The sequence below is a fragment of the Lissotriton vulgaris genome, chromosome 1_1 (genome assembly GCF_964263255.1).
Source record: "Lissotriton vulgaris chromosome 1_1, aLisVul1.2, whole genome shotgun sequence".
NCBI classification, from domain to species: domain Eukaryota; kingdom Metazoa; phylum Chordata; class Amphibia; order Caudata; family Salamandridae; genus Lissotriton; species Lissotriton vulgaris.
The window spans coordinates 170,481,217-170,491,720 of NC_141685.1; the positions used below are offsets into that span (position 1 = coordinate 170,481,217).

The 10,504-nt window shown below is 41.1% G+C and overlaps 2 protein-coding genes across 2 annotated transcripts; both read left to right on the plus strand.

The window, feature by feature from the left end:
- The first annotated feature begins 309 nt into the window (after positions 1 to 309).
- Positions 310 to 3,003, plus strand: LOC147738029 (uncharacterized). Its single transcript, XM_086935720.1, is given in 1 exon segment — positions 310 to 3,003. A coding segment is annotated over 1 exon segment (2,694 nt).
- A 734-nt stretch (positions 3,004 to 3,737) lies between these two features.
- LOC147738030 (uncharacterized) lies at positions 3,738 to 6,804 on the plus strand. The gene is given in 2 exon segments (XM_086925017.1): positions 3,738 to 3,773; positions 3,775 to 6,804. Coding segments are annotated over 2 exon segments (3,066 nt in total).
- The last annotated feature ends 3,700 nt before the right edge of the window (positions 6,805 to 10,504 follow it).

Below are 10,504 nucleotides of genomic sequence, written 5' to 3' on the forward strand. Positions count from 1 at the left end.
AGTCCAGAGGAAGGTCTCCTAGGCGGAGAGAAAAATCTCCGAACCAAAGACACAGGTCACCCCAAAGTGACCCCTCTGGGAAAAGATATAACCTTAGAAATAGGGATAATATAAAAAAGCCTGATAGATATCAAGACATTGATACACGTCCCTCTCAATCTTTTCAGACTTCCTCGCAGAAATCGGAAAGAAGAGGACGATCAGAACAAAGAGAAGAGCACGCCAAGTCCAAAGACAAGGAACCTGCTCAGCTAAAAAAGAAATTAAAATTTCAAAAAAAGAAGGTAGCCAGCATTAAAATAGTTAACAATGCCGAGAATTCTGAGGACACAACTGAAAAACGGAGAATGGGCTCAGACAATGCTAGACAGCTCAGCAGAAGTGAGCATAGCTTGCAAAGTCCTTATGAATCATCTGGAGACAGTGGACACGAATGAATATCTTCAAGTGGAAACTGCCGACACCAGAGTTAGCAAACCTCACAAAATATATGAAATAACATTACGTATAGAGGGGGATAAGACTAGAAAAATAAGGGGACTATTTTGGGATAATCTCTCCAAGGGCTATGACATCCTTCTAGCTGAAAAAGACTGGCCACCAGAGTTTGTCAGGGATTGCCCTCATGGCGAAGAAATAATTATGCCTGCCTTCTCAAATCATATCCCAATTCATAAAAAATATACACTTGCTAGAAAGTGGGCAGTAGCTCTAGCTCCTGCTTTATATAAAAATCACGTTGGATGGGATGAGGACTCTCCTCCTCACAAAATCCAGTAAAAGTCACAACCTACTGCACAAAGGCAGTACCCAATTAAGCAAGAAGCTAAAAAACAGGTAAAAGAAATACTAGATCAATTAGAATACCAGGGGGTGATTGAAACTTGCACCTCACAAATGAACAACCCTTTGTTTCCGGTCTCCAAACCAGACAATTCATATCGTCTAGTTTTGGATTACCGACACCTTAACTCATGTTGCAAAACTTTTGCAGTGCAAAACTCACATAGTGCTGCACTAATGAATAACATAGTGCGCAAAAAATACAAAACAACATTAGACATCTCTAATGGATTCTTTTGTCAAAACATAGCACCAGAGAGCAGATATTTGTCTGCATTTTCAATAAACGGCACTCAAAAACAATTCTGTCGGTTAGCCCAGGGGTACAAGAACAGCACGGGGGTATTCTCAGCGAGAGTAACAGAATTACTACAAACATATGATGACGAAGCATTATCTTATGTCGATGACATTTACTTAACAGATGATGACTTGGAGACTCACTTGAAAAGAGTGAACACCATAATACTTGGGTTCGCAGCAGAGGGTTACAAATTCAACTTTAAAAAATCCAGAATTGCCCATCTGACAGTCCTGTTCTTAGGATATGAATTATCAAGTGAAGGCAAAAGCCTGGCTGACAATTTCCTAGAGAAATGTGCCGTACTCCAAGCACCTAGAACACTAAAAAACCTACAGTCAATTCTAGGCTTCCTAAATTTCGGAAGAACATACATTGCAAATTACGCAGAAAGGGTCAAACCCCTTTATGATCTAATTAAACCAGATTTTAAAAGAACGAATTGGACTCAAATACACACAGAAATTCTGAGATCCTTACAAACAGACATGTTAATTAAAACAAAATTAGAAACACGTGATAACACACGCAATCTTGTGATTCGAGTCATCCCAGGAAGATGCGGATTCACATACCTGACCTCTAATGAGGGAGAAAAGGTACCAATTGCATTCAAATCACACTTGTACACAGAAGCTGAAAAGAAGTTCAGTATTAAAGAAAACATTGTTCGTGCAGTTCAAACCGCAATAGCTAAAGAAAAAGACAAAGCTGACGGTAGACATATCACAGTCAGAACAGCGGAACCAGCCTTTGAAGCACTAACAACACCGTGTAATTTACCAACAACATCATTGAATCCGGAATGGATACAATGGGTGAGTTCAATTACAACGGACAAAGTATACTACTACTTTGATCCAGAACTAGAAGAATTAAAAAATCTAGAATATGAAAGAACATTCCCTCTGCCAATCGACATTCTGCCCTTACGACACTACGCCTGTGTAATCTATACAGACGGACATGCTCAACCCCCCGTTTGGGGAGAACAAGCATACAACCCCACATGTGGGATTACAAAAGAAGTGTGGCGCGGAGGTAAACTAAGACCTCTATTAACAAAAACACACTCAGTTGAAACTAATTCAGAACAACAGACTGAAATATTAGCATTGAAAATGGCGCTAGATAATGCGGATCGCGAATTCCCGACACTTATAGTGTCTGATTCATACTACTGCGTCAAATCATACAACAAGGATTTGCAGACATGGATTCAAAACGGTTACAAAGATGACACAGGTGCAACAATAAAGCAAAAACTGCTTTGGGAACAAATAGTTCTGTTACAAAAAGAACTACCAAAGACTCACGTGACACACTCACTGAATCATCAGCGTGATGGCGTTCACGTTGCAGGGAATTCATTGGCTGAGACAGCCACAGCGGCAGCCACTAAATCGGCTTCCGTAGTTCGAAAAAAGCGTACAGCGAAGTATATTGACGGTGAAACAGTGCTGGCGGTGAAAACGTCATCAAAAGGCGACTGCTCAGCGCTACCGATCAACTATTCACTCAATTATACATACATAATCGATGAAAACTCCGTCCCTTTTGCTCGAATCCCTGGAGTGGGGGATAGAGTGATTCCAAACATGGACAGGAGAAACTTGTTAATCGCAGACGCACATATGGGCGAGGGTCTCAGACACCTCAAACTAAAAGATTCTCTGGAAGAATTACAATCAAGGTACTGGTGGCCAGGCATGAGCCTGCATCACACCGTGTTTGTAAAAAACTGCCCCAACTGCAACAGGAATCGCAGTGGTGAGAGAAACGGTGTAACACCGTGTCGTTTCACTCCAGAAAAAATCAACAGCAAAAAGCAAGGCTTGCGATTAACATATACAGGCTAGTTTCCACTTATAATGCAGATCACCAGCACTCAGCTGACGTCTGGACTGTTATACAGAGATTTGCGAGTCTAAATGGCATATACGCTAAGAGCATGCTACGTTTGACCATTGTTTTCACTCTAGCCCTACAGCCTGAGGGGAAACATGGCCAAATGAGCATAGCACAGCGGGAATCTTCTCACTTCCTTCCTGAGGGATACGGGATGGTGTAAAGAAAAAACCAAGGCATAAAGCAATCTATAACGGAAAGGATATTAGGTTGGGGAGCTGGGTGGGTCTAACATCTAATAAGTGTCCAACGTAGTCTAAATAACCTGCCAAGAAATTCTCTGAAGGGATTCAGTCCGTACAAATTATTATTTGGAACTAGGATGTTAATCTCTGACCTTGATAGTCAGACTTCAGTGGTGAAGGAAAAAAGCTTTGATATCAAAGATTGTTTGGCTATTTTACAGGACTTAAACGAAACAAGAAAAGACCTGAGCAACATAAAGTTGAAACAACAGCCAACAACCACTGAAGAACCACCACCTGTCCCAGCAAGACCTGTCTGGATTCCAAAAGTCGGGCATCTAGTCAGAGAAAAGATCGCGGTAAAGAAGGAATTTTGGGCCTTCTTACAGAAAAGCAGTTCCTGTCTTGTCTGTCAACGGGACAAGATCAGTTGTACTACCGCCACTTGCTGGTAAAAAGGAGAACCGAGTTGTATCCATCGACCTGGTAACACCACAATCATGTGGCCGATAACAAAGAGTAGGCCAAGTGGACTTCCCAATAAGTAGCAGAACACCAAGGTTTGCTACCAGTACAGAGGTCCTAACAAAGAGGCTCATCACATTCGAAACGCCTACAGAAGAACAACAAGGACTATGCAACAATGCAATGGAACTTAGACCTCTGAAAACCCAAATAAAAACATTTAGCAGAGACACACCAATCTATAATGAAGTACCAAGTGAAAATGCAAGAAACAGTAATCCTGAAGCAATTGGAACAATTGACAGAACTGCATCCGGCTACTTCATAAACTTCGATGATTCCTCTGAAGGCTTCAGTGAATCAAAGACACAGCCACCATCAAAAACCTTTAAGGATAAAGCTAAAGAACTTTCGAAACAACTGAAAGAAACATATCTGATTTCTCCATGGATTGAATTTTGGGTGGGTTTTGGTGCATTTATCCTCATACTTTGGCTCATCATGGTACTAACTTTGGGACGCTTCATTGAGGGAAAATATGCTAAAATGGACACAGCAAGTCAGAAAATCAACTTGATCCTCAAACCACACACATCTTCACACGTCGAGAAAAGAGAACTTTCTTCAGTCAACTTCACAGCCAATCCTATACCGGGTGGGGTAGCATGGGACAACACTGACTACGAAATCTATGGTCCTGTTGAAATCCTGAAATATCCACACCAAATTAAGATTTCATTGAGTGACTTTGTAAAACCAAGCTCATTTGCTGATGATTGGGACTTCAAAAGTATAAATAATATGATGTCTGACTTAGTAATGTCTGCTAAATTTACCAAACATGATTATTTGCAGGGTTCTACAAATTATGATAGTATGTATTGCTACAACCACTATGGTAACCATTTTTTACATAAATCTGCACAACCTAGAAATGTTTTAAATTATAATCAATGGGAACATTGTGCAACCCCTCCAAAAGGAAGCTCAAGAACCGTTTATGACAAATATTCATACTTTTCAGGTTTTAACACAAGTAATGCTGAAACATTTTATTTCAAATTGTCAAATAAGACAGGGACAAAGACCATGATAACAAACACAAAATTGATATATTCAGACTAATTTTTTGAACAAATGAATACTTTTGGTTTTGATTATTGGGACAAAAATGTTGAATTGAAAAGTGTTTGGGGTACAAAAGAATGGCAAGTACAGGGTATAGAATCTTTGTTTAGAGCCTGCATGATCCCAGAACAAATTATATTTTTAAATGACACTGTTCAACAAACTACCTGTCTTGGCCTAGCCAAAATCAAAGACTTAAATAAACCGTCTATTCCAAAACCAACAATGAACAGCAAGAGCTCTACAGATGAAGAGATAGACGTAAACTATGTATTAAACCAAAACAGAACACATCCTGATTGGAAACAGTGGTTGATCTGGCCCACAGATACTAATAACTGTCAAGACAGATTCCTGAACAAAACACAGGGGTTCAAAATGACCAGGCCAGACCCTAGATATTCCCAAAGACATCACCCAGGGATAATAACCACCTACAGTGTGGGCAAATTATGCCTTCAATGGCTACAAACTTCCACACTGGCAGAAATTAAGCAACACCTAACTTTACTTACTGATGGTGCTGACTTGCGTGATTTCATTATGGGACCACGCAAACAGCGTCAAAAACGTTTCATAGCAGCCTCTGTATATGCAGCATACAACGAGGCCTGGAAGGTGACTCAAATTGAAACAGCAGAAAGAATACGGGAAATTGACTGTATTAATTTGGAAAAATCACTTTCTGTAGTGGACAATGGGTTAATGACTCTGTCCTCCAGAATTTTTTCTCTGGACAGCATTGTGTCTTCAGCAATCGACATAGTATCGCAAGACTTACTGTTGTTACAACACGGTCAGTCTCAATTGCGTTCTATTGTACAGCTTGGCTGGACGTTACAAAATCTGCGTTCAGGCTATGTGCCTTGGCGTTTAATCAACACAACGTCACTATTCCATATCTTTAACCTTACTGATAGACAGATTAGTATGGCACAAAAGGGTGCTGATTATACAATCCTGAGCATTGAGAAACTCGAAAGATTACCAGTGACAATGTCAGAACGACCTGTCAGTGAATGGATAATACATGGGATAATTAATATTCCAATATCAACCTTCAGGTTTCAATACTGCCAAAAATATATACAGGCTGGCATCTACGAAAAATTGGGGAAAGGGTACATTAAAACAACATGGAACTTGCCCTATTCACATGCATGTGTCAGTAATAAAGGACAGAAAGTGTTTCTTAGTGGCAATAATTGTGCGATGTCACTAAGCGGTACACTACTGTGTAACGGAATTAGTTTGCATGGAGCCTGTGAAGGGAATTCAAACAACCTTTCATGTCACCAGCTAGGCGCACCTGCAACAGAGATAGAACCATTCTTTCAAAGACTCTATAATGGGAGTTACATTCTAATTGTAGATCGCAGATGTTGTAGTCTTATGCCCGGGACTCCTTATCTCGTAACTACGACTGCGAAGGTCAAGTGCTGTGGACACTCATTGTACCCCAGCTCCTTTCCAGACAGGGAGGCAAGGGCATGGCCCAACTTGAAAATTACTTCTATTCGAATAGATACTTTAAGCAGAATGAAAACAGTGCTTCTTCAGACGCCGACCAGGCTCAAGTCATCAAAAGAAACATATGATCTCCAAGTCGCAAGGACGACTGCAGAGATACACTCTTTATTATCAACTAATTCCCCCATACATTTCGCAGAAATCCTTAATGAAATCTTAAATATTTCTGATACCAGTGGGGTCTCAAATGTATTTAAGACAGTATTTTCGATGGCATTAACACCATTCAAAGCCATACTGGGTATTTTTCCAGATTTCGTCCACTCGATTTTTGGCGGACTTCCCCTCATCTTGGGACTAATTGCAGGAATCCTATTCTTGGTCCTAATTTTTCGTTATGGCAAACCGTGTCACAGACAAAACACCTGCGACAAGGGAAGAAACAATCCGAGCCATTGGATACCGGGACCGGATATCAAAAATCCTGGGACTATCCCGGCTTAGATACCTGAACATGACTTGGTTTCTATCATTTCGACCAATGTGGCAACGATGTGTTTTACCTGTATTAAGGTGCCTGCTATGCGGAGAAGAATGCGTGTTAGACACCTGTCTGACGCTACAATCGGATGCGCCAATGGATGCAGAAACATTGTTGAGTCCAATCAAGGCTCATGCTTTGTGCTGCCCTCAACGGCTACCAATCCTGATGACGGCATTCGTGGAAGCTTCACCACTACGATTGAGGGGTAGTGAAGTTCAAGATGAAAGCAGCATCGATCAGGTACGACCTTCTGTCAGCAATCCAAATCAGAACGTCAATGGAGACAATCATGCGCACGAATGCATGGTTACACCTATTTCCGAGTTAGTGGAACTTTCCCAGGAAGCTGTTGACAGCTTTTTCGAAAGCCTAAATGATATGATGTTCTCACCAGAGCAGAAATAGAAACTTTTGAGCAAGCTCGCACACGGCGTTCCCTGAATTTGGCCTTCAACTTTAATAATAAAGTCACATGAACAATTTTCCCTCCAGTTCACGTACAGCAATTTTTTCAGCAGCCCCAAAATATTTTTTACGAATTTTTCGGGACACTTATCTTCTGCTTAAAGTAAGAACTATTCTTAGAGAACTAAAATTTCTATTTTTAGATACTTTTATAGACATTAGCTGCCCGCTGGAATGTTCATTATTAATATATTCTGTGATGAAATGGTCTCGAACCTTTTTCTTCTGTATTAAGAGCCATTTCATGTGTAAATTCTCATATACCGAATAAGCAATAATGTATACAAATGCGTGTTACTTTAGCATTATTCTACAGCTTGAGTGCATACAATACATATGACTGCATTTTTTCCGTATATTTGATAATTTCAAAATGCATTTATGTATTTTGGGGTGGTAAGGTATACACTATACTCTATAGTATGTTGTACTATGTTTACTATGCCTAGATTAGTAAATATGTCCATAGTTATCGTGGAGTGGGTGTGATGTATTCCTATAGGTTCTGTATCGATCCCCCCTATTCCTGACCCTATTCTGGTTAACAAACTAACAAGTTAACTAGCAGCCATCCCATGAGGCAGAAAACCCCCATGATGCAGGAACCGTTATCTGATAAAGCCACACTACGGCACAGGAACGTGTTATCTGATTAGGTCATAACGCTTGCCATCTAATTAGACAAGCGATATTCCTCCAGCCCCTGATAAGGCATACGGAGTTCTCTAAACAAATCAAACCTATGACAGACCTGGGAAAAACCCTGCGGCCATTGTTTTGATTTCACCGAGAACTTCAGCAAAAGAATGCGCTAACGACCAAGTCGTATGACATCCTTATTGACGTATCTATGTCCATCCTTACGTCAATCTCGGCACCTTAAAGGTATAAATATTACCGATATTGCACTATGCAAAGACACGCGGTGGTGACGAGACGGAGCAGCCAGACTTGCCGAAGCCCAGAGCAGAGCAGACCCCGCTGGCGCAGCCCCGCCTTCCTGATGCGCTGAGAGAAGCTGCCTTTCTCCTGCCGAGAAATCCAGCACCGGCGTTTCCGGGTAGCCCTCGCAGGCAGCCTGGAATATCGAGACCAGAGACGAGAGATACCATCCCTCATTCCTAGATTCCAGGTACAGAACTGAATAACCCCTCACAGAGAATTCTTTAGTCAGTCACTTGGCAAAACAAACTTAACTTAAACTGTAACTTTCTATTCCCGCCCACGTATTAGGCTTAGGTCAGGTACACGGGGTAGGCGTATTTAGAAACACCAGTTGAGTACGTTTAGTCAAATGTATATATGAATGTAATATATTTTAATCATTTTAAACCTTCATATGGCTTAGAAAACATATCAATGTTTTTACAGTATTATTTTATACTTCTGCTTTTAATGTATGCACTTTACTTAACCATAAGTATTGCAATAATATCGATCCATTTCTCTTGTATGAGAAAAGAGACTGATCAATAAATAACATCTTTTATTGAACACGCCCGTCTCTTCCTTTTCTCTACATTCTGATGAGACTAAGAATGCACGTACTGACTGAGTAAAATAAATTGCCTTTTGTTCACACGACTCTAGAGATAGACTCTTGATTAGGGGAGAGCAAAGTTGTCATGTTCTATGGTTGTCAGAAACTAAATCCCTTCTTGTCTAATCAGGGAAGTTAATTCCTCCCTGAACATTCGAGAAAGTTTCTAGTGAACTCTGAGCTAGCTGGCAAACCCAAAACTTTAAGTCTAATATCGACAGTAGTAGACCTAGTTAACGTCTGGTCTAGGCCTATACTATTGAAGGTATTATTCCAATGCGCAGAGCCTATTGGGATAATAGGAACTACACTACAACGCTGGGGACCCAGGTTCGAGTCTCAGCATAGGCTCAACATCCTGTGATTCTGGGCAATTTACTTAACCTCCCCGAGCCTACAAAAATGAAAAAGAAATGTGTCCTTTGGGTGTTGATTGCGCTGTAGGTGCCTGTGTTGACAATTAAGTGCCGTTGCTGAGCACCGGAAAACCACTGCCTCATGCGGTGCTTTCGCCATGCAAGACCTAAAAACAGGTATCCCAAAAAATCTGTTTCTGCTGAGGACTTCAAAAGAATGGCACACAGAAACCGTCTGATGTGGTTGCCATCGCATGAAGCCCCTGTAAAACGGAAAGGGAAGTCTGATCACTGTGTGCAGGATGTCATTAGTCAACAAAATAGCTCGCCGCTTTCAGCAGTCGCAGACACCGACTGAGCCAGAAATTAAATAACCTTATTTGAAAACCATTTACGGCACAGAAGTCATTTTGCAACTAATGAACTCTGAAATGGCACTTGTTTAAAAGGTTATAAATTATCGACGTTACAGCGAGCCATGTTCAGCTCATGGGTGGTTTATTGCTAAATGTATGGCATTTTTTACATTTTTCGCTCTGAGATACACAATTGGCAATTGAGCGCTACTCTAACTTATTAGCTACCAATTTGCCAAATTATCAGCTATTTTCAAACTTAAGAGTAGCGCATATTCTAAAATATGAATCGATCTGAGCGCAGGGCAATTAGAAGAGATGTGGTCAAGTGACAAATTTGCTGATGCAGGACCTCAGCAAGCAAGTCTGTTTGCAATCCTGCCTTTGCTCCGGACTTTGGCCAAATTACTTATTACCCCCGTTTTAAATTTAGAACTATGCATTGTGTTAATTTAAATATGCGTAATGTAGAAATGTCAATAACAAAGGTTAAGTGGACTATATAGCGTCTCTGAGTTACAGGGTTTCACCAGGTCCGTCTTTAGCATTGGTGGCGTCCGGTGCAATATTTATTTTTGGCGCCCCCACACCCAATGACCGCCTCCTCAAGATTCCCTCACTACCACCTGGCAAAAGTGCCCCTCCTCAGTCAAATAAATGATTGCAAAACATAAGGACCCCCTTATGAGGCCAGCTCCCCCTCCACAGGTTAGAGCTCAGTTCGACCACACTGCCCTAAAGCCAGCCCTGGTTTTCACCCGTCTACTTTCTGTGTATGAATCCACACGCCACACTGGTCTAACTGCACTACCTCGTGTTAGAGGCCTCTGAGACATAACAAGTTTGTTCGTATTACAATGGCGACCAACTCCTGAGTCATGCTGTGAGCTACGCACGGGCACTAGTGATGACTTTTAAGAACTAGTCCCATCTCCCCACCACC